This window comes from Ascaphus truei, chromosome 5, assembly GCF_040206685.1.
Source record: "Ascaphus truei isolate aAscTru1 chromosome 5, aAscTru1.hap1, whole genome shotgun sequence".
Taxonomy (NCBI): domain Eukaryota; kingdom Metazoa; phylum Chordata; class Amphibia; order Anura; family Ascaphidae; genus Ascaphus; species Ascaphus truei.
Genome location: NC_134487.1, coordinates 120143035 through 120169068, shown reverse-complemented (window position 1 = coordinate 120169068; position 26034 = coordinate 120143035). Strand labels below are relative to the sequence as shown.

The following is a 26034-nucleotide window of genomic DNA, read 5'->3' as shown; positions in this document are numbered from 1 at the left end:
AGGGAGCAAAGGACGTGCAGGCATTGGATGCCTTTATATCTTGCTGCTAATTCATGGTGAACCTGGACTGTTTACATCCACTCTGCAAACCTGTGACTCACCCTACCACCGCAGATGACCACAATAGAGATTTCTCTCCCACGAATGGTTCTGTTTGAAATCCTGTATGTGCACATTCTTATGGGTTGCTGATTTTTAAAATAAATGTACCTTATTTTTTACTCAGTAACGTGCGATGGAGCTTGCGCTTTTGTTTGTTTTTTGTTCATAGATTCCAAAAGTGGTTGGCTATACCACTCCCCTTAAAGCTGCAAAGACGCTCCCTGGATCTTCTATTGGGACTATATTTCTTTCTGGATTTTTTGTTTGAGTGGAACATTCAATTTGGATTTTCCTTTTTTTTCACTATTACGTTATGGTTTGTAGATATTATTAGGTTAAATTGTGGTAATTTAAATTTATTTTAATATTTTAAATATGTTATTATAATTTATCATTTATTAGGGTTATTTCACATCCTCTTTAGCGCTACTTAATTTTTGTCTTTTTGTTTTTGAATAGTCATCTAAGTTGAAATGTCACTTTTGCACTAGCGCCAGAATTTTCAATCTTAATGTTATATTCAAGATGTTTATTACTTCGATCAAAACTTTAAATACAGGAAATATTAGAATAGTAATAAATCATGTTCAGCCTAAGAAACATGATCTAATTTATAGCATAATAGAATGTTGAAGATTTAATCAGAACTGTACCTTTTTGTATGTGCACAAAGGTGTTGCCTTTGCCCATACTGTACCACAATAAATAAATTGGGCCTGCATAATCTTGGCTTGTGCACTCTTACCCATGCATACAGTACATGTTGATGCAGCTGTTGGTTTGGGAACAACACCATTTGTCTTGGAAAACATTCTTGTATTGACACGAATAAACAAAGCAAAAAACCTTGGGGATATTTGGGTTTACACTGGCATTTCCCCAATAGGCTATGTTCAAACCTATAATGTCAATAGGAGAAATTTGAAAGCAACTTGCTGAAATGTTATTTATTTATTTATAAAATATTTTACCAGGAAGTAATACATTGAGAGTTACCTCTCATTTTCAAGTATGTCCTGGGCACAGAGTTAAGACAGATAATACATGTTTACAAATAGTTACATAAATGAGCAGGGTATACATTATATACAAGACATTGCATGCACAGTTAAAGATAATATATATTATGGGCGTATGAAACAGTTACAGACCAGATTAAAATGTGAGTCAGCCTTAGATTTGAAAGAACTTAAACTGGTGGTGGATGTGAGAGTCTCTGGTAGGTTGTTCCAGTTTTGGGGTGCACGGTAAGAGAAGGAGGAGCGGCCGGATATATCTATCCTATCTATAAATATATATTTTTTCAAATGGTGTTTTGCACCCAGAATAAATTCCTTATTAGGGTTTTTCTGCAGGAATATCTCCCCAGTTGCATTTCCATGAAATGACCTTTGCAGTCACAGTGGAAAGGTATTTATCTATCTTTGGTTTGACCTTTCATTGACTTGTAAATACACTCAATCAGCCTAATCAGTCCAAAACTAAAGACCATATAGTTACAGTACTGATGATGCATGATAACCTTCCAACATCTGTTTTACTATTGTTCATATATGATAGTTATTTTTATTTAAAAAATTATTTAATATCTTTTGGCTTTACCATTTTTTTTTCACAAAAGTTTACAAAAGTATTCTAGAGTACAAAATGAAAGTACCTAGAATGTTGATTTTTTGCACAACCCGCTCCTGCTGTTCTTTTAAGCCACAGTAAAAAATAAGTTGTAGAGAAATTAATACTATGGGGTCAATGTATTGTATAAAGGCAAAAGTAGTGGAATTCAGGGGATAGAAAAATGCACTATATGTATAGGGTTGCCAGGTGTCCGGTTTTAAACTGGACAGGCCGGTATTTTGCACCTTTGTCTGGTATAAAATGAAAGGTTATACCGGACATATATGTGTCCGGTATTATCTTTCTCCGAACGCAGGGCGGCTGCGTGGGGGCCGGCAGCCGATCAGAGCAGTTGCCGCCATGCCCGGCTCTCCCCCAGCTGCAGGCTTCTCTCTCCTTGTCTGTCCCACGCCGAGATGTGTGATGCTGACGTGCGCCAGGTCCTCTGACGTCAGCGCCGGAAGTCAGCTGGGCTCCGCTTCCGGTGAGCGCTGGCGTGAGAGGGAGGCCCCCCTCCTCATCCACGTAACCCCCTCCTCATCCACTGCCCCCCCTCCTCATCCACGTACCCCCCTCCGCATTCACTGCCCCCGCCCCCCCGCAGCCGCCGGGCCTGACCTGACACCACCCCCATGGTAAGTCTGAATTTTATATGTATTGGGCTGGTGGGGGTATTTTGTATATGTATTGGGGCGGTGGGGGTATTTTGTATATGTATTGGGGAGGTGGGGGTATTTTCTATATGTGTTCGGGGGGCGTAGGGGTATATTTTGTGTTCGGGGCGTGGGGGTATTTGTTATATGTATGGGGGGGTCGCATCTTTTACCATTGTGTCCAGTATTTTTGGACAAGCCACCTGGCAACCCTATATATGTATCAAAGACTGAATACTGCCGAAATCAGTAGAATGATCTTTTCTTTACTACATCAGACGCACTTTATTTTTTTGTCCAAGAATTGCACCGCTTTTGGCTTGATACATAGGCTGTAATTAAATTGTCAATGTGGGATATTGTACCCAGAATTAACCTCCATTGACTTGAATAGCAGTTTATGCCAGCCCAGGGTGTGATACCCTGCTTTGGCGCTTAGGCTGTGATTCACTATGTATTAAGGCAAAACTTGTGCAATTCTTGGCCATTTATTGTGAATACAAAAGACACAAGGTTGCACAAACTTTCTTGGTACAGAAGTCCATCACTTCCTATGGGGAAATGTATTTTTTTCTCCTCGGGTCGGGACTTCCTCAGCTCTTGCTGATATAGAATAAACTCCTAAATGTGGACATAATCGAAGCAAATTATATTGAATTTCCCTTAGTAGGGCTTTAAATTAAATATATTTACTGATTTTTAAATACTCATTGCATCTGCATACTCCAACTATGGATAATAGCCTATAATTTAACAGAAATGCTACAAAGAAACTAACTATTCAATCCAATCACAACTAATCACGAAAATGAACAAAAATACACTCTAAGCTCAACCAGAATCCTCCGTTGAGCAGTAAACAACTGCAGTTTCCAGCGAGCAGTTTAACAATGTAAATTCTGTCCTTATAGCGGCTTTACTGTATATGACTTTTGGGTGTACTGTAATTAGTTGGAGAAAATAGCTGGAAAAATGTATGGACATAAGTATATGTTCCTTTTTTTAACATAAGCAAAAACTGTCTGAATCTTAAAAAAATAAATTGTCTAATGTCGCTCAAAAGAAAAAAAAATACAAAATATTGTGCCTACTCTAATACTGTCAGCATCTACTGTATATAATTCCTACAATTTATGTAATCTCTCATATCAAGTTTGTCTAATCTTCTTCTTTGTCAAATTTGCATGTCATCTTGGTGTTGGTTTTACCCATGCCATGTATGTAATGGCATCATAGCTTGGTTTCATTGCTTACAAAAATTAAATGCTTTTTAGTATGGCATCAGACTGGGACATATTGAAAAGGAAAAACGCCAGGACAAAAGCTTTACCTGTAAATATTTAACTTGAAATGGTATTAAGATGTCTTATGTTTTATGGCAGAGCTCCACTTAGTAAATATGGGGCTTAAGGACAATTGACTATATTAATATAAACTATTTACAAAACACTCTGCTTGTTAACCTGCTGGGTACTTTTTATACCGTTGTCTCTTGAAATTATGCCACGCTTATGATTGGGGGAAAATAAAAAAAAATATAGATGTAGCCATGCCTGTTTTGGCTACCAGTCTGCCCTTCCTGGCGTGCAATCCCTGGTAACAGTGCAGGTAGTGTCAGGACCAATAATTATGGGTTTTCCCCACAGTAGCAGTTCTCTTGAGTGACAGGGGAGGAGGTGGGACAAGGCCTGCGTTCTGCCCAATTCTGGGCTCAGACCGTGTACCTTCCATCTCTGTACTTAAGGAGATGTACAGCAAAATTGTTTCACTTGTCTCTATGTTTGAGAGGGACAGGTACACACACAGGGGTGCATCTTGCATTGGCACCCACTGTCCTCTCCCCTTGGGGGAGAGTGAGTGATACCATTCCCCTGGGTAAGGACTGATTCAGGTGCCCTTGGCCTGGAGTTTAGGTCCAGGGACCATCCAGGGGTTGGAAGCGTGATTGAATTGTGAGGAGCAGGGATCAGTGTTGTATTGTGTATGCAGAGGAGCAATAAACCGGTTCCAGTTATTCATACTCCTGCCTAGTGTGCAATCTTTCTGCGGGGAGTTGAGTGCGTTCTTCTGTAGGAGATTGCCTTCATACATCTGGAGCCTGCAGCAGATGAAGGCACTGTACCAGCAGAGATAAAGACCAGTAATGTACCCCAGAACACTGTCCAGATGTCCCCACCCGGCATCCTGTGAGCCAACAGGTAGCCAGCACAACACACCATGTAATGGCAGAATCTCCCAGAGGGTGGGGGAAACAGCGTTACATAGAATTACAACTGTGTGTGTGTTCGCTCTCTAGGGGAGAGAATAAGAGTTATCCTGTAGTTGCACTCCAAAAATTCCACCGTGCTCCTGTGATCGATCGGCCAAGATTCTGCTCGGGATCACTAAATGGCTATATGTATTTTCTCATAGTACACAACTGATTTATTTAAAAACACACATTTGGGATATTGCTTGGTCTGCAGCTTTAATAATATGTATGAAATAGACATAGGTCCTAAATAATGACACAAATATGAAAAATGAACAGCTTTATGTATGTACAGTATGTCTTTATTTATATAGCACCATTAATGTACATAGCGCTTCACAGTAGTAATACACATGACAATCATATAAATAACAAATAATACCAATAACAGGTCATGGGAATAAGTGCTTCATACATAAAAATAACATTTCGGGAGAGGAGTCCCTGCTCCGAGGAGCTTACAATCTAATTGTGTATTCTCAGGTGTGATCTAACTTTGATCTATTGCCTATGATGGCGTAAATGGCCTTTCTTAATTATAATAGCAATGACATGGCTATTTAGATATAGAAAAGACTTGTAACCAGTCTGGTCTGTTAGGTGGTTGGGGAGGTTAATGCCCCTTAATGTTAAAAGGATGTGGAATCAATCATATCCTTTGTTAACCCTTCAATTTCTGTTTAGGGATAGTAGGTAGGAGTCGCCATTTAGCAATGCATACTGTAGTTACTGGCTATATTGCCACTACAGAGAATTTATATGATCCCATAGATGCCCTAGTTTAGCATATTGTTAGGTGTATGTTGGCTGGGAGCTGTTTTGACAGCTGCCCTAAAACGAAGAACAAATGTCCTGCAAGTCATCACAGATCTGAATGTTAAGTCTTTTGCTCAGTGGAAAATTGGTGGGGAAAAAAAAGCGCTAACAATATAAATTGGTGAACAATATATTGATACAATCCCAATAGTCCTTGAAGTCCAATAGGCTGCCTAACGAGTCTAGCTGATTGTCTCCACAACCAGAATGGATATGGTAACAAAAAATACCCGTATGGCGCCAAGGATGACAACCCAAGGTATATAGCACACAGATCTTCCGTAGATCCTTCCCGGTCTGTTTGCTGATGCGTGGCTCCAGAATGTTCTCACAGCACTCCAGCATATACTGTATGTGGATGATAACGACAAAAACCGGGCACTAATAGCACATTATCTTTGACTGCTAAGTCAAGAGCTGAAAACCGTACTGTGATGATAATGGACCGAACACTTCTGTGTTCGGTGACATGTTCCATAAGAATATTATTTATTGGGTAAATAAAACAATGGAAATACTGCAATAAAATGCTGCAAAGTGAGCCGTGATGTATGTAAAGCTCCAATGAATCCTAATAGGACCAACTCTTCGGCAATGTAAAATTAAAATCCTACTCACAATTAGCCCCTCGAACTTGCGCCTTGTAAGTAGGTTTCCTTGTGTCGTCAGACTAAGAGACAGAGAGGTCTTGAAACACGTAAGGTTGTTTTTGGACTCTAATTGACACCGTAGCTGAATCCGGAGAGTGGTGACATCATCAGGTGTTTACTTACTTTTATCATAATTTTTTTTAAATATTGGATTATTATAATTATAAAAACTATTTGACTAGTAAAGGCTAAGTGAGGTCGATCACCCTTATTGTATAAAGTGTTGCAGTATACCGCCATCTGGCACTATTACACGAAAAGCCTCATTCAATAGGCTTTCTTTCCTATATCCTATAGCACAGAATTGGCGCCATTGCTCTTGATCAAACAAGGGCTTATGTATCAAGAAGTACAATTGTGGGGCAAAACAAACTAAACCAAATGTATCCATGACTAAAAATGTATTATTTTAATGGAAGTGTGTGTGTGTGTGTGTGTGTGTGTAGACCCGCGGTTAGCGCGCTATACACCCGGCAAGCTTTAGAATAAAACTGGCCGGAACAGTATATATTGCTCGACCTGAAGAAGAGAGGATAACTCTTGAAAGCTTGTCCTATGACACAAATTGTTAGTCCAATAAAAAAGGTATCACCTAATACTGAAGAACTCATTTATTCTGCACTATCGCAACTGGACTAACACGGCTATTTTCTGCTTTATATATATATATATATATATATATATATATATATACATATATACACACACACACACACACACACACACTCCTTACCAGGCAGATCCAGAGTTCTAGGCCCACAAAGCAAGGAAGAGACTGCACACTCAGTAGTATCCAAAAAAAGAAGTGTATTAGTAGAAAACAGGCACATTCACCGACGTTTCGGTCCTTGAAACAGGACCTTTCTCAAGGGAGTGCTCACAGTGAGAAAGGTCCTGTTTCTAGGACCGAAACGTCGATGAATGTGCCTGTTTTCTACTAATACACTTCTTTTTTTGGATACTACTGAGTGTGCTGTCTCTTCCTTGCTTTGTGGGCCTGGAACTCTGGATTTGCCTGGTAAGGAGCTTATTTATACCTACTGTCTATATGGGATAAGCACCTACTTTACTGCAATATGTGTGTTCCATCTGTTTTTTCTATATATATCTATATATATATATCTATATATATATATAGATATATATAGATATACACACATACATATATACACTTTGTTAAGTTATGGTGGGTAAAAAAAGTGACAAAAACCCTCCACAGCAAAGCATATGGAAATATTACTGTATGCTCATTTGCATGTCTTAGCGGTCTGCAACCCCGCCTTTCACCATTATCACATAGCACTTCCACTGCAGCAAGGGATTCTGGGAAATGATATGCAAATGAGCACACGTGCCACCTTTTGCTTCAAAACCATTAACATGATTCCCTATAGGCTTTAAGCTTGCTTCATGGTAACATACAGTAATATTTCCATTTGCTTTGCTGTGGCGGGTTTTTGTCACTTTTTTTTTACCCACCATAACTTAACTAAGTATGATAAAACCTATCCTGCTTTATTTTTGCATAGCCAGTATAACCAACCCTACACTGATGAGACCCATTAAGGTCGAAAGTTAATGCAAATAAGCATAAAGTAATATTTCTCTTTGACACACACACACACACTCACTCTGCAGATTTTTCACCCCAGAATTTCACTTCTTTGCATTGATACATATGCTATTAAGTGTTAGTGTGACAAAAAATACATGTTGACGCTGCTTTTATTTCATTATAATTGAAAAATAGATTTATACAGTAGAACTTTCAGCTTCAGCTGGGATCATTTGCATATCGTGCCAGCACCCAACATCTGTGTTGATTTTTGAACACTCCTAATTATTGTTTCACATCTGTTTTGTTCCCAGAGTAATGCTTAATTTCTTAACTGTTATAGGTTGCCATAAAATCAATCCGTAAGGACAAAATCAGAGAAGAGCAAGATATGGTTCACATCAGACGGGAGATTGAGATCATGTCATCACTCAGCCATCCGCATATCATAAGTATATATGAAGGTAATGTTCTGTTCTCTTGCATATGAATCTGACTGGTCTTCGATCTGTGTGGCCCTTTATGTATTTGTACTGTATATCTGATTTGTTGCCAGTATTGTTTTGTGTGGGATGCAAAATTGCACATTGTTAAATTGATCAAATAAAGATGTTTATCTCTATTAAATGCATGCAGCCAGTGTTAAACTGTACAATGCACAAGAGACACCTCACATTTGAAACATGCATTTTACATAGTTACATGCTGTAGTAGATGAGTTTGAAAAAATAAATATTTCCATAGAACATTGAATCCAACGTGTGTATGTGTGTGTATATATGTATGTATGTATGTATGTATAGTGAATATCTATAATTAGACAGCGCCTATGATAGTGACCAGCCACACAGCAGACTCCCAGTAACAAACAAATCACCAAAAATAGTCAACACAGATGACCTGTATTGATTATTATATACAGGATAATTGTGGTGTAAGGACTCTGATGGTGAATGTATAATAGAATGCGAGTAAAAAATATGAAAAAATAAAAATATGCAAAATACAAAAAAAAATATAAAACCAATGAAAAATAAAAATTGCAAAAAATGTTCTTTCACCCAATGATGGGTTAAACCTTGTATGGATATTGGAATGTCCGAGCTGCTTCTTCCTTGGGGTCAACAACCTCCCAACAATATCTATAGGAAAGAAAAGAGAAGCGCCCGATCCATGTGTAAAATCCAATAACAAAGTTTTAATATCAATGAACAAGACAAATGCAAACTCACAATTTGTCAATGCAAATAAAGCATTGTAAGGGTAAACCCATGCGCCAACATGTAGCCTGCTCGCCGACCGCTTGCTCCGTCACATCAGACCCCACTGCTGCTGGTGTCACTCGGTAGATCATCCCTCCGGCAGCCCAAAAGAGCAGCCTGTGGTTCCTAGCAAGTTCAGTCAGTATTGCGTGATGCGTGCGACACAGGGAATAACTTCCCCTTACTGGCAATTGGCGTATGAGCTACTCCACCAACGTAGCTCAGTTAGACCACGTGACTCAATAATCCCTGGTAAGGGCAGGTTTAACCAACCACTGTGATTCAGTTGGTCAGAGAAGGTAGTGCTCATGCCTGGTGTCAGTCAAGGGCACAGGGGTGGGACTACTGGATCTGTACTAAAGGGATTACCTTTTCCTGTTTTGTGTTGTTTATCTCTGGCTTTGAGAGAGGTGGTTCCTCTGCAGTTCAGAAAGAGGATGGTGGGTTCCAATTAAGTGGCCAGGGCTCTGGTAAGCTGAAGGCTCTCCCTGAGGGGAGATATGTTCTCTTGCTCCCCGAAGAGAAAGGGACAACTCTTATCTAGGACAAGGAGTGTGTCTAGAAATCATCCTGGTGGTGAACACCCTTTTGAGAGGTGCTGTGCATAGACTGTTGCTGATCAGGACAATAAAGAACCCCCTTTTGTTTTACCTCCTTTCTGAGAGTGGAGTATATTGGGAGGAGAGGGAGATAACTCTTTTGCATATACTCCACCCCCCACACCTGGGGGCTGCACAAAATGGAGGCGCTGCACCATTAAGAAGAATTCGGGCACAGCCCCAGAAGCCTGTCATGTTATCCCCCATGACATCGCAGGAGACCCAGGCCCTCCTGTTACCAGCAGGTATGCACCACCAAAATCCCTGTAACCAGAGTGAGAGTTCCCTGAGAAGGCCCAATATGAGATGGGGTGGGGGAAGATCCGTTAATAAATATATATATATATATATATATATATATATATATATATATATATATATATATATATAGTAACCTTTTTATCCCCCCCCCCCCCCCTAAGTGAGGTGGGGGGTGCTCTCCTTCTCTGGCTACTTCAGGTGTAGTGGTGCTGCAACCTGCTGGTAACAGGAGGGCTGAGGGCTCCGCGGTGGTGTGGGGAGAACCAGGACCGTGACAGGAGGGGGACAGGTTACCTTTGTATCTCCAGATGGTGCAGTGCCTCCAGCCAGTAAGAATCCTCTGGGGTCTTCAGAGGATGGACCCCCACTGACACTCCTTCATGCAGAGACAGGAAGCCACACAGCAATGTCTTTCTGTATTTTATTTAGCAGACTCCATGTTAGAGGAGCAGCAGCAGCAGCATATCCCTCATGCAGTAATCATCATTCCTGCTCTCATGCTTCATTGGTGCCTAAGCTGTGGAATATCTCCTCCCTCCCCCTGGTAGCATGGGGAAGGGAGAGACCGTTTCTTCATCTGTTGTCTCCTTTCTTTCTCAGCTCACTCTCTACTCCAACTAACTGATCACTAACTGAATACTAACTTAGGAGGCATGTCCCAATTTGAACATCTCAGGGGAGTGTCTCTAACTCTGACTCATTACAAGCCAAAGCCTATATGTATGTATATATGTATATGTATTTTATATAGTGCCATCACTTTCAGAAAGTGAAATGGACGTAGTAGTACTGGACCCAACTGTCCCAAAGTGACCTAAACCTATGTGGTCAGCTCGACTGCCAAAAAGTAAACTGCAGTGCCAGATGGGAAAGTAAAACAAGTCAGAAGAATTACACTAATAATCATCCAGAAGTTTCCATTTAGTTTACATGAGGCTACCCGTTACCCACCGAGAATAGCAGCAGCCAAGAAGAGACAGGAGAGTGATGTGTTATGTATTATGTCAGAGAAGTCTATACAGTATGTAAAAACAAAAATGATCAAGCAAGAAAAATTGTTCAGTGAGAAGAATGTTGGGCTAAAACTGTAAAAACAAAACAAAAAGCAGTGCTTACAATGATTTTTTTTTTTTTTGGAAAAATGATGATTGAAGCACACACCCTTGTTCATAGGTAATAGCTGCCAAGTAGAAACACCTAATGGGGATTTCCTTTCACTCTGAAAGGAAACCAGAATCAGCTGAAATAGTTCTTAGAAATACAATGCAGGCAGATTATTTATTATGTGTGTGTGTGTGTGTGTGTGTGTGTGTGTGTGTATACACAGTTGTGTGAATAAGAAAGTACACCCTCTTTGAATTCCATGGTTTTACATATCAGGACATAATAACAATCATCTGTTCATTAGCAGGTCTTAAAATTAGGTAAATACAACATCAGATGAACACATGACATATTACACCGTGTCATGATTTATTTAACAAAAATAAAGCCAACATGGAGAAGCTATAGCAGAGCGTCAACACTTTATTTGAGAGACTTAACCCGTTTATTGCCAGAGGGCCGCCTCTGCCAGTGAAGGGGTTAAAGAGACATTCCTCGCTGCACTGTTATTTTTTTTTAATGTATGCAGAATTTGCTTACCTTTTAATAAAAATGAATTACCTAAGCTGCTGATCGATCAGTGAATATCCTGAATAGTGGTGGAACTTATAATAATAAATGCATAAAGATTTGTTCATATTGTACCAATAATATTTTAAGTGTTTTGGAGAACTGATATAAGAGAGAGACTGCTGCGAAATGCAATACAACATATATATTTTGTTTAAGTTTATAAAAATAGACATTTGTGATAATTGAGGCACTGAACTGGGGACCCAGGAGACAATAATATTACATGTATGTTAGGACTTGGAATTAAAATAAAGTTACAGCTATGGTACTGTTAAAAAATAAAATAACCTTCTGTTGTTGAACTGTAATTAACTGCTCCTCCAGAGAACTATAGTTGTGACCAAAATCTAGCCCTTAACCTCAATAATGTAGAAATTCCACAACATAGTTGAAGATAAGGTCATTGAAATAAATTAGAAATGGAATTTGTAATTGTCCTAAGCGATTGGCTTTGAATCTCTTGTGTGAGCATATGTATAACTAATACATAAAACATTTTTTTATAGTAGTAATGTCCACACCCTTTTAAGTCAGTTTGTGGTAAAAAGTTAGTTTTGGTATATGTGTGAGGTTTCTAAAGTCATGATTTGGATACCGTATGAAATTGGAGGAAGTCTTCAATTGGAGCTTCAGGTGGTGCTGTTAACTGATATCATTGTTCTGTAAAAATTTCACATGCTTTTGGAAGAAAAAAAAATATTCATGTTTTCTTAGCCTTTTGACCTTCCTCGTTAAAAAGGATTTAACATTTTGGAAATGTCATATCAGACAAAATTTAGGACCATATGGAGGTTAAGGAGGTCCAAGGAGTTTTTATCAGGCTTAACGATTTTTGTAACCCAATCAAAATGAATTTATTTCCAGAAGTACTGTAACTGGAAGAGGTAGACCCTAGTTCTCAGTGAGAGAAATTCCATCCTCTCAGCAGGACAGAAATTGGCAATCTGCATTGTACAGCTGGAAGGAAAATACTGTTGAAGTGACTTAGAACGCCTTGAATAGTAGTGAACAGCTCAAGCTGGCTGTGCCAGAATCTCTCTTTCAGAAAGAGAGCATACATTTAATCATAGCAGGAAAGTGCTTCTTTCATGAAAATCCTTAAACCAACATGTCAAGTTTGGGAACACAGACGGCATTTTTTTTGGTGTACTGAGATCTAGATTCACTGAACTCAGTTAGTCTTTTTAACGAAACGGTAACCTAAGTTAATGCCCTTTTATCATAATGCATTAGTCACTGAAACAATTAACGTGTTAACCAGGATTTACTCCAGTATAAAGCATGGTATTATTTGTAATGCGTATACACAAATGATACCTAGGAGGATCTTTCTGATCTCTAAGTGTTGCACTCAGAGTGCTATACAGGCATACCCCGGTTTAAGGACACTCACTTTAAGTACACTCGCGAGTAAGTACATCTCGCTCAATAGGCAAACGGCAGCTCACGCATGCGCCTGTCAGCACGTCCTGAACAGCAATACCGACTCCCTACCTGTACTGAAGCTGTGCGCACGCGGGGAGACTATAGAGCCCATTACAAATGCGTTATTTATATCAGTTATGCACGTATCTGACGATTGCAGTACAGTACATGCATCGATAAGTGGGGAAAAGGCAGTGCTTCACTTTAAGTACATTTTCGCTTTACATACATGCTCCGGTCCCATTGCGTATGTTAATGCGGGGTATGCCTGTAGTACAATGTTTGAGGACAACAATGGTCCAACAGTTATTTGCTGTGTTGGCTGTCGGATAGACATAGGATCAATTGATATGTTAAAAACAAAAATAATAAAATTTTATTTCATCAAAAATCAAGTGACTCAATGTGTGTTATTATTTACAGTGATTTTTTTTAAATTACCTCATAGTGGAGTGCACAAGAGAGGATATATACACTGGGAATATAGATATATATGTACACTGGGTGGAACTATTTCTTAATCACAGTAATCTGTGTGTCCACCTGATGTATTCCCAATGTTCCTACTCAGACATCAATATCATAAGAATGGTGTATATATGCCACCTTAGTTAATGAGAATATCCCAATAGAATGACACTTGGATTGATTGCGATAAATCTTTCCAACCACTATGTAAGCAGTATTGTGTGCTCTCATGCATAGGTTGTGTAGCCTGGAGCTCCCGTGGCTCCTGGAGACCCCCCTCCCCTTGGGCAGCTCGGTCGCGGGTGTCGAGAGACCCGACGGCTGCTTCCAAGGGTGGGGGCTGGAGCAGGGAGCAGCGCGGCTTCTCCTGCCTGCGGCCGGTTGCCGGGGACGCGATCGGGCGGTTGCTAAGGCCGCGATCGCGTCTCTAAGGTCCCGGCGGCCGGACAAGCAGGGCGCCGCCATTAAGGACCCTGTTGCGCATGCGCAAGGACGCGTAGGCGCAGGGAAAGCCCCCGAGACAGGGATAGCTCGCGCGAGAGCAGGGAGAGCTGAGGGAAGGTCGAGGCAGCCCGGGAAAGCTTGCGCAAGCGCAGTGAAGGTAGGGAAAAGCCCGCGAACCCCTAGCCTACCAGGGAAGGCTCTGAGCTGGGACTACATATCCCAAGAGCCTTTGCGAGCCCCATGTGAACCCAGGGAGCCAATAGGGCTTAGGAGACCCCTGGGAAAAGAGATACATTTGGCGGGCTTGGAGCACGTTAGATCAGTCGGAGACCGGAGCAGCCAAGGGAAGGAGGTAGGGTACAGGAGTCAGGGACTCCCGGTACTAGGCCAGCACCCCCAGGGCCCGAGATAGCTCAGCTCCCCAGTAAGGTGAGTGTTGCCAGGGGCATCCCTCAGGTTAGGGACCCTGCCACTTACATTAGTGGGAGCTGGGGAAAGGAAGGTTACAGAGAGTTGGAGTCAGGGAGCTGTAGGGAGGAAGGGTGCGGGGAGCGAGTGCAGCTCCTGCACCCATATAGGTACCCACACCCCAGGTAGGCCCCAACTCCCCACTAGTTTAGTGGGTAAGTGCTTAGGGAGGCCCAAGATAGGGACGCTGCCCTTAGTGTAGAGTGCTGCCTTGTCAGAGTCACGGCTGTTAGTGCTGTGAGGTCTGACAGACAGGCACCTTGTTGCGCAGCACGTTGGCTGCAGCCTCCAGTGAGTTACAGCTTGCTGCGGTAGGCGCTGGGACTAGTCAGAGAGTAGTGGGTCTGGAGAAGGGCTATAGCTGTTCTAGTCACCTTGAGGTAGCGCTAGGGGTAGGATGCCTGAAGGGATAGCCTGTTAACGAGGTCAGGAATTCTGGAGAGGATCTGCACTAGGCTAGCCAACAGTAGGTAGACGCCCAAGTACTGCATGGAAGAGTACTCTAGTCCATTCCAGATCACTTACCGAAGGGACTTGGGTAGTTAGGGGAGTGGGACAGGTCATTACCCCTACCGGCCATAGGAGTTCCCCAAGCCACCGCAGGTTGCTGTACTACAGGGACAGGCCCTAGGTTAGGGTTCCGGTCCGGTTAGTACCACTTATATAGATAGGGACACAGCGGCTGCTGCTGTTCCGGTGGGAGCGGTTGGACCCACGTTGGGGTTCATAGAGACTTTCGTACGAATAGGATCGCCCCTGGCGGTCTGCACGGGCAAGGAGTTCGGTTGGAGGATCAGACGGATTCATCACACGTCTGACCCTTTGAGAAGATTGTTGCGGACCCGAGCACCGGAGTGCTCGGCAGGTACTATCTAATACACAAGTGCACCAACGGGCCCTTAGCTTAAATAGTGACTGCGCAGTCACCCATTGACTCTCTCTGCAAGAGTGCGGGACATTGGGTGGGGTTCTTGGGACACTGGGTGGGGTCACCTAGTGTTGGGAGAATCGTCCTGCGAAACGTCGCGGTTAGTGTCTCCTCGTGAGAGGGACACATGTCATTATGAGTGTGATGAGTTGTTATGCATGTTAGTAAAGTCATTAGTTAATAAACATGCTGTCTATGTGATTATTGATTGTCCTGCGAGGAACTACTTCCCCTCTGGTGGGAGCCATCGCAGGTGGAGGCGCTGCATCATTGTAAGTGCGTACCCTAGTATAATTGCCCCAGGTTCCCCGTGGCGGAAGCTCAGCCCTCCTGTGAGCCAACAGGTTATGCACCACACCTGAGTAACAATATATGTTCCTTGCACCTACACCATATCTGCGATTGGGTGGGGGAATACCCGTTACAGTTGGTTAAGGAGATCTCACATTTATGTTTTACATCTACTATTCAGAACCACATAGAATAGTGCTATACATATAGTATAAAGCTCCAGATGGTAGAATAGCAATATAGTGGTATTCCAAGTGAGGATCTCTTACACTATGTTAGCAGTATTGTATACGCCCATGCATGAGATAGTTAGCAGAATATCACAAATATATTTTCATATCGCACATATACTGTTTGCAACCACATAGATTAAGTTAAGTGCTGTACATATCGTATACTGCACCAAGTGGTATATCATATTAGTGGTATTTCCAAGTAAGGGTTTCTCACAATCTAAATCCACAAGTCTAAACAGATGGTCACGGCGGACCCAACATATATCAGGAGAAAATACCAGTATACAAGCCGTATGTGTGTAGGCTTGATGTCGCACTCCAATGACGTCACCTGCGTGACGTCCTACTAGTCGACGCGCGTTTCGCGTGATACCCACGCTTCTTCAGGAGGGGAGGAGTCTAATGGCCATATTATAACTGACATGCAAATAAGTTCATTATAGTCTAAATTATAGTCATACCTAACTGCATATGATTACCTCGGTGAATAAGGTGTTAACGCACCAAAAATAAGATCCATTCATGTTTTAGGTAATGTCACGTTATTTGCCCTGATTTAACAGAGCTTGGTGAATCTTGCCCTTCGTCTGAGTCTTTCAGCACGTAAATTTAAAGCTGAAGTATAATTTATTTTCAGTTTATATTCAGCTTTATTTTCGTCTTGCCATTGTTGGGGTTCCTTCTAATGTTTGCAAAGTAGCTTGGCTGAGATGGATGTTACTTTTGAAATTACCTTTTTAAACTTTAGGGCTATAGACATGAACACCTATTAGGAATTCCTTAACTTTCCAATGTGACCCGGTCTCAATAACTGTCTTAAATTCTCCCGATACTACAGTAAGGGCCGCCAACAGGGGGGGGTCTGCCGGGGTTGGCATCCCGGGCCCCGGGGCCTGGCCACCCGGGCCTCTTGCGCGGCCAGGGCCGTTAGATTTTTAAAAAAATGGCGGCGATTCCCCATGCGCAGGGTGTCCGGCCTGCTGCCTGTGGGCCCGCTCCCCGCCCCTGCTCCCAACGTGGGATGGGGGGAAGCGCCGTTGCGAGCCCACGCGCACCAACCCAGCTTCCCCCACGCCTACCTCCTGCCCCGGGTAGAATTAGCCCGCCAGTCTCGCGCCCCCCCCCCACCCCCAAGCCGCCTATCCCCCGAGCCTATTTCCCGTCCCGGCAGCAGCCGCGGGATATCGGGACAGTGGAGGGGGAAACGTCTGGCGGTCAAGAAAGCAGGAAGCACCACCCACCCGGTCAATGGCAGTCACCCACCCTGGCAGTCACCCACCCACCCAGGCAGTCAGTCACCTGTCTTTTGTTGAAAATATAAAAATAAACAGATTGCAGTGTTATGTTTTTTTCCGTATTACATTAAGAATGATATCCCTGAAGAAGTTTGTAACGAAACGCGTAGGATTTGTTTTTATGAGGTAAACACCTCTATTTGCATGCAAGCATGTTTAAACTCTTTTATAAAGAGATTGGAGACAGCGTTACTTTGCTTTGTTTACTCCGTCCCCGAATACATCTGACGAGCACTCAGTGACGCGGGATGAGTGACCTTTATCGGGTGACTACAGCAGATTCTGTGCAGGACTCAGTGCCAGAGTGAGGAAACAGTGCTGAACTTTAACAAAAAGACCTGAGGGGACTAAAATCCAAGCGGCAGCCGGGCAGTGCACTCAACATACATCTGGGACCTATACCCGGAACGGACGGTGTCGGGAAGGAAAGACGTGTCCGTGACTGACGGGTCTTTCTGATCACCGGTGGATGCTGGATCCCGCTGTCTTTTGGAGAAGGAACCTGTGTGAACGCTGGCTCCAGTTGGTAACGTGCTGAAATTCATGTATTGCCTGATAACATCACCTTTTTGTACGTGCATTTATAACCACCTTCACCTTATTTCAATATAATTTGAATTGATTACACTATGATTGTGCGCTGTTTGTTCTTTTTTTCCCCTTTACTAGTCATATCGGATGCTGAGCCATCTGAAGCAGCACAGCAGCAGACTATTATTATTATTATTATTAAGGTTTTTTCCTTATTCTATTATTACGATTTACTTTATGGTTATATCTTTAGTATTCACTAATATATCACTGTAATTATTATACTATATGATACACAGTCATCACTTATTAGTTATTTTGAACTATTATTGTTGAAGATTAATTTTATTCACTTTAAAAATATATATAATTCATAGCGCAGATTTTTTCACTTTAGTCACCCACTCAGGAAGTCAAACCCAGGAAGTCCCCCATCCACCCAGGAAGTCACCCCCCCACCCAGGAAGTCAAACCCAGGCAGTCAGTAAGCCACCCACCAACCCACCCACCCACCCAGGCAGTCACCTGTCTTTTGTTGAAAATATAAAAATAAACAGATTGCATTGTAATTCTTTTTCCATATTACAATAAGAAGAAAACAGTTAAGTAAAAGTTGAGCGTTAAAAATATTTTTTCGTGGTAGGTGCGCTATGGGTTCGGCGGCGGTGAGGGGTGCTGCTCTTTTCATTTGTCCTGAGCCACCATGATTTCTGTTGGCGGCCCTGACTACAGTGCTTACTTTAAAAACTGTTCATTGGGATCATTTACCTAAAATGTTTACTTCATCTGTGGTTTGTCCCTTCCCTTAATCTGTCTTAAAGTGAACTGTTCACTATGAGATCCTAGCATTGCAAAAGATGTACAGAGCAACTTTGTACTTGGCTGGATTCACTAATTGGTGATGTACCCTGAACAGTCCAATTCCACACCATTTTCAAATAATGTAACTTTTTCAGCTAAAGATAAATATTCATATTGTGCACAAACTAAACCTTTGCTTTCCATTTATTTAAATATAGTCACATTTCACAAATAGTCAAAATAGCTCACACAAAATGCTGCAAATACTGTGTGTAATTTTGCACAACTAATCCTTTTTTCCAAACATAACTTTTATTTTATTTTTGTTTTAAGGATTCCAGTAATGTTGAAACAGTTAGTTTTGTTGTTGTTGTTGTTGTTGTTGTTGTTGTTGTATGTTATCTACTTTGTGGGAGTTTGATATACTACATCTTTTTCAAGGGCACTAATATTTCAGTCTTATGCAGAACTTTGCAAACAGATGACAATGTGATAAAGTCACTCTGCATCAGAATGTATTTGTTTATTATCACTCGCTTCTTGAAACATTATACATTTAAATATTGCTATGAATATCATTGTGCATTAGTCACAAAACCCTTGTGAAGATTCCAGATGACTATTTCTTTGACTGGCCTGTACACAAAAGGCCTCAACTAGTACTCCCATTTGAAGTAAACCATTTGTTGAAAAATGATCTAGGGTAGGGGTCACTAATGGTAAATGGCAAATGGCAAACGGCAAAATGATGATTTGGCTTTAAATGCCATCATTTTATAAATTAGAAACCTACTGTGAGAAAGATACTCTCATGCAGGGGTGCGCAAACTATTCCCCATGTACAGCCCTGCCTGCTCTCCTTACCGGCTCGCGCCCCTCTCCTTCCTTGTCCTCGGCGTCAAATGACGCCGCAGGGTCACGTGACATCACATTACCATGGCAATGTGACGTTGCGTGTCCCTGTGGCGTCATTTGACACTGTTGCCGAAATAACGTAGGAGACATTGCAGAGGCCTCACGCAACCCCCTGGCATTTAATTTAAATGTGACGGGGAAGAGCGCGGGGCATCTGCAACCGCCGTGCCCCCCTTAAACTCTTGCGCACTCCTGCTCTAATGTACTCTTCTGATTTGTGTATACTCTGAAGGCTGCTTTCTTACAGTACTTTGTAGTTGACAAAATGATGCACCTTGCCACTGCATCATTGCAAGCCATTGGATGGACTGTTTCCATCAAATCAAAATAGTGTAATTTTGATTGTAATAGTTTGTATCTGCAGAATTGAATCACTTGGACATTTTCAACAATGAGTTTATCTCAAACAGTTGCAGGAACTGTGCGGAAAGAGGCACAGCTTTTGTGATGTTTTATTTGCTCTAAAATTCGTTTTTGTAGGACTTTGAGTTTAATTTTCTACTTCTAGGTAAATGTGCTTAAATTCATAGGTAAAGAAGGGTGAGTGGCTTTATTGTACTGGCTATACATATTTTTTTTAACCTTTTGCAACATATATTTAGATATCTCAGGACTAAACAGAGAGTCAAAAAAAATGTTTGCCGCAGAGACTGAGCGCTACCAAACTGCGACATAAACAGCAATGGAAAATGGTTCATTAATTATGTTACTGAAAACTTTTTGGCAGGATACTGCACACAGGCCTGTTCATTAAGCTCTGATCGGTGCATATTTTGTGACCAAGCAGCCGTTTCCATACAGATATGCACCTTGTTTTAATTTAATAAGCTCTTATTGCATGTCCAAAGCATGCCCTAAGAGACTTTTTATGTTGGCAATTTGGTTCTGACTCATTAAATAATTAGTTGATTTAATGGGGCCAGTGCTCTTACTAATGACATCATGTAAAAAATGCTGTATGGTGCTCAGAAACATAGATCAAAAGCTGCAATAAAGTCCTTCAACAGAATAATTCCATGTGTAGAGATCCTAGGGGTACCAGGAGCATTAAACCAAACCACAATCCTGTTGGATATAACACCTATTTCCACTATGACACGATGGCCTGGATGGAGTTCCACTATTGTAAGTAACAACTCCCACTAGCTAGTGTCCAGTCAGATCCATTAAACTTTTATGGGACACACACTCTCTTGCAGATTGTTTTTTCCACCCTGTATTCAGTTGTGCTCCAACCTTCCTATATTGTTTACTAATGACATCAGACATGGTTTCTTAATTGGTTTGTGACATACCAATTTATTTGTGAAAAATGACAGCCTCAGTACCACGATACCGCTGAGAGGCCTAATGTTCTAATGCTTGTCCTCATTATTGTTCGCGAGATCTGGAAGTGCATAAGAGAAGTTGTATCTTGACACTTTTGGCCACATTAAGCATTTTGTCCTTCTGATGCACATTGTACCCAAGTCATACTTTCTTACTGTATATACAACACACATTCTACAGAAAGTACAGTATTCAGATAAAAGGTTCCATAGAGTCACTTGAGTGAATTGGTTAAAATACTAATGTGTCGTAGCTTTATCCCATAACATTAACAATTAATATAACAAGGTGCACAATATTACATGAGGAAAATCAACACACAGGAAAATGATTGTTGTGTAATATACCCAAATTTGGTATGCAAATTTTTTTGGGGCCATAAATATTTGATGATTAATGTCCACCAATAAATTGGATAAATGTTTGCCTTCTGGCAGCTTTTTTTGCACCACATCCGCAAAGGATCTACAAGAAAAGTGCACGCTCCATGGTGTAATAAAGTATAAAATGATTTAATATAACATCTAAGAGTGGTGCGATGTGCACTTGCAGAATCATTAAAATGAAATTCATAGGATAGAAACTGTGTATAGTCCCTGCCGGTGGTATCCAGGTCCTTGACGGGGACTAGACACAGTTTCTCTCCCATGAATTTCATTTGAATGATTCTGTAAGCGCATAGCGCACCACTATTAGATGTTATATTAAATTATTTTGTTACTTTATTACACCATGGTACGTGCGTATGTATGTATGTATGTGCAATTCCATCACACTGGTCTTGCTGTTTCTTTTCTCTTTTTTTCTTTCTATTCAAATCAAATATGTGAATTCATCAAGAAATTTAAATGTGATATCGATATGGTCTATGTGGGCAGTGACAGGTTATTTTAGAACACCAATTTCACGTGTAAGTTTATTTATTTTTTAATCAATGTTGATCGTTAAAAGCATGAAAATTTTATGGCGTCTCACAGATGTCAGGTGATGTCATTTTTTTCACTTTGGAAATAGACTCTTTTTTTTTTTTATTAATAAAATACTCCGCCAGAAAAAAAGGATCAGTAGAGATTAAGAATGTGAAGCGAAGACTACATTTTTCAGGCCATGCATTCCTTTTTCAGTACCATGCTGCTTTCAGGTTATAAAATGCATTAGATTGGTTTTACAAATTATGAGAGCCACGGTATATTCCCACTGAGTATATTGGAATGAGGTGACCCTACACTGAGATGGAAAACAAATACTGAAATGATAGGCAGGCAGTCTCTTAACTTAGAACAAGGATGAATACTTCTGGCATCGTTTTACCACTCAATTAGACTTTTCTAATTAATTTCCTGTCTGGTCGAGCTATGTGACGTCAAAGGGCGAATTACTTTTCATTGTTTTCTTTTGATAGCACCCAGTGTTAAAGGCTCGTTGTCCCAGACTGGGCAATTGGCAGTAAATCAAGAACCAAATTACCTTGCCTCCAATATTACATTCTACCGGTCTTGGATTTCCTGAAATTCTTTTATTTACACCTATATAATTATCCTATCGGAGACCATTAGAAACATTCTTGAATGCCAGTTTTGATATTTAAATACACTTGGTTGACTGCAAACGTTATTGTTCTAACACTCCACACAGAAATAAAAGGAAGAAATGTGAGTCCGTTTAATTTTCTAAAGTGGGGAAAAAAGTAAAATGCGTATTATACTTTTAAAAAACAACCATTGTGGCTTTGATATTTCAGCATTGAATCAGAGGAATGTTGCAATGTGGTCTTTATTAAAAAAAAAAAAAAAAAAAATGAGCTTTAAGTGTGACTGGTTTGAACATAGGCTTTTGTGAAATTAACCCATGTTCCATAATGACCCTAGTATGATGGTGAAATCCAGAAGACACTGTTTACTGTACATGTTGATTACATAAAATGTAAAACTGACAAATTATTGATATCAAAGCACACAACTGATGGCTAAAGGTTTCAACTCATATATAAAGTGAAAAAGAACTGCTTAATGTGACCATATAATTGGTTATACTGTAGTAGGAAACATTTGTTATTCATTCCCAAGAAATTAAAAAACATCAGCATTGTAGAGTTGCACATAATATTGGAGAAGTCCTTTGTTTTGGACAGTCATATTTTGTGTTAAGTTTGTACTGTTTTGTTTAATGGACCAGCAGAACATTAGACTGGTTGTTGTACATGAGCGTTGTTTAATTGACATCTTGAATCTTCTGGTAATTAAAGTGCAAAAGTGCTCCCTTATTGAAAAATTGAACGAAGAAGTAGCTGCTATGAAACCCTTGATTTGTATTAATATACAATTTATAGTGTGTTATTGAACATGTATAAACATTATTTCAATTCAGATAGCACCTTGTTAGTTGAGTGCTTATATGCGTTAAACAATGTTTAGTTCCCAACACAGAATTTTGTAGGAGCATTTTAGTGACTCTATCACAAAAATAAGATGTGGAAGATTTACGTTCAAGCCTTACTGTGTGTTATCTTAGACAAATCACTGTATGCCCGCATGAGTATGAAATTAGTTTGTCAACATTCTATAAACCACCAAATATCTGTGAGATTGAGGAAACCAAAATACTATTTGCAAATGGAGAAGGCATCAAAACTAGGTCATGTTTGCATAATGGTTCGAATTACAATGAAATGAAACAGGTTTTGGGGGGTGCATAAAGACAATTACATGACACAAATTGTTGAGGAACCAACCAGGAGAGGGGCAATCCTGGATTTGGCCATATCAAACAATATACAAGTAGTAACAAATATTCAAGTCCGGGAACATTTGGGAAACAGTGATCATAACATGGTCTCATTTGAAATACATCAAAAAACATATTACATGGTGCTCAACAAAGACTTTACATTTTAGAAATACATATTTTTATAAATTGAGGAATACATTGGGATGGTGTTTTTGCAGGGAAAATAGGGAAGATAAATGGGCAGTCTTTAAAACACTATTAGAAAAGCACATTTGTCAGAGTATACCCTTGGGTAATAAATATACAAGAAACAAGTCTAAACCAATGTGGCTAAATAAACAGGTAGGGAGGAAATGGAAAAGAAGAGGCAGGCATTTAGATTCTTAAAGTCAGAAGGGACAGAGGCATCATATTAGAATTATCAGGAATGTAACAAAAGTTGCAAAAGAGCAATCAAATTAGCAAAAATTGAAAATGAAAAAAGGATTGCAATAGAAAGTAAAATCAACCATAACATTTTATTTAAGTACCTTTTATAATAACATAAAAATGAGAAAAGATAATATAGGACCCTTTAAGTGTGAGATGGGCAGGCAAATTATTGGAGATAAGGAAAAAGCAGAGGTATTAAACAAATTATTTTCCTCTGTATTTACCAAGTAGGAATCAATTGCAATAATAGTGTCACAGGGAGGAAGCCACAATCTCTCTATTTACAAACAATTTGTTAACCGAAGAAAAAGTTCAAAGGCGGCTTGATAAAATGAAAGTAAATAAGGCACCCTGATAGCATGCACCAAGGGTTCTTAAGGAGTGAAATTCAGTAGTAGCCAAATAATTACATTTAATATTCAAGGACTCAATTTCCACAGGCTCAGAACCACAAGATTAGCGTAAAGCAGACATGGTGCCTATATTTAAAAATGGGAGCTAGATCACAATCGGGGAATTACACATTTGTAACCTAACATCAATAATGGAGAAGCTACTTGAAGGTTTAGTACGGGATAATAATCAGGAATAGCTAATGCAAAACAAGATTATTAGTAATGGTCATGGATGGATTTATGAAGGAAAGGTTATGCCAAATTAACCGTATTAGTTTCTTTTAGGAGGTAAGTTGGAATTTAGACCAGGGTAATGCAATTTCACATGAAGTTAGTATACAAAATAAAGCAAATTGACTAGGTAAAAATATTTTCACCTGGATTAAAAACTGGTTGAACAATATAGACAACGAAGAGTTGTCGTAGATTGAACATTTTCAGGTTGGGCTAAAGTTGTAAGTGGAGTACCGTGAGGATCGGTTCTGGGACCCCTGCTTTTTAACTTCTTTATTGAGGTTGGCATAGAGTGCAAAGTCTCCATCTTTGCTGATGACTCTAAATTGTGTAAGGTTGTAGTATCAGAGCAGGATGGAATTTTCTCTCCATAAACACCTGCATAGACTGGAAACTTTGGCATGTACATGGCAGCTGAGGTGTAATACAGATAAATGTAAGGTTATATACTTGGAAAACAAGATTAAATGGGTGATTTATAAGTTAAATGGGGTTAAATTATGAGAATCCTTGCTGGAGAAGGATTTAGGAGTGCTTGGAGACACCAGGCTTAGGCCTCGTTCAGGGTGCTGGCTTTGGAGGGAGGGCGTGCTGCCGTGCGTGCTGCCGTGGGACACAAAGTATTCAAATTGAATACTGGTTGTCAGGGTAGCAGCTGCCCTGTCTCCGAAGCCAGGAGTTGACGCTGGCTACAGTTTCACTAAACGAAAAAATCGTTTTTTGAAGCTGCAGCAGCGTCACTGGGACCTCGGCAGCCAATGAAATCATTCTTGAGAATGATTTCAAGACTGCAGCCTCGATCCCTAACCTCAGGTCTGTAGCCCCGCCCCCTCCTCAACTCCTGAAAACGTCTGCTGGGGATGAACACACATCGCCCAGCAGACTGCCGCCCTCCCGCCCTCCCTCCAACTCCTGTCTCTGGCACCCTGAACGAGGCCTTAGCAATAGTGCCCAAAGTCATGCAGTAGCTGCAAAGACAAACAAGTGTTTATCTTGCATTAAACAGGAATGGATAGAAGGGAAGTAAACATAATTATGCTCTATCAAGCATTAGTAAGACCACACCTTGAATATGGAGTACAGTTTTGGGCACCACTCCATAAAAAGACTTTATGGAACTAGAAAAGTGCAAAGAAGAGCCACTAAATTTAATAAAGTTGATGGAAAATCTGACTGATGAGGAGAGGCTAGCTAAATGACATTTGTTTCCATTGGAAAAGAGGTGTCTAAGTAGATATAATAACTATATACAAATATATTCAGGGACAATACAAGGAGCTTTCAAAATAACTATTTATTCCTAGGGAATGACACGGGATCATACCTTAAAACAGAAGTCCAAGAGGCTGTTGGCAAACTGGACTATCAATCCGTTCTCCTGTGATTGATCGGCGGAGATTCGGTTCGGGAGTACACTAAATGGCTGTCAGTGAAGCAGAAGAGGACCGAAGATGTAAAGTTCTGTGGGGAAGATCATGTGACCAAGCGGTCACTAGATAATTGGTGCACTGCTTGAGAGCGGGCAGGGCTCAAAGGGTGTGCCAGAGCCTGTTTCAGAAGAAGTGGTGGATGTAACTTTGTAAATGGTTGCTATACAAAAAACTGCTTACATTATAATACAGTATATTAAAAAAGCATTCAGAGTTGTAAAAAAAAAAATAATGCTACAAGTATT

The 26034-nt window shown here is 40.6% G+C and overlaps 1 protein-coding gene across 1 annotated transcript in view; it reads left to right on the top strand.

The window, feature by feature from the left end:
* Positions 1-26034, top strand: part of NUAK1 (NUAK family kinase 1) — a 127259-nt gene that overhangs the window by 45717 nt on the left and 55508 nt on the right. The window contains exon 2 of the mRNA XM_075600527.1: positions 7985-8105. Within this exon, the coding sequence (XP_075456642.1) occupies positions 7985-8105 (121 nt within the window). The remainder of the gene's footprint in view (positions 1-7984; positions 8106-26034) is intronic.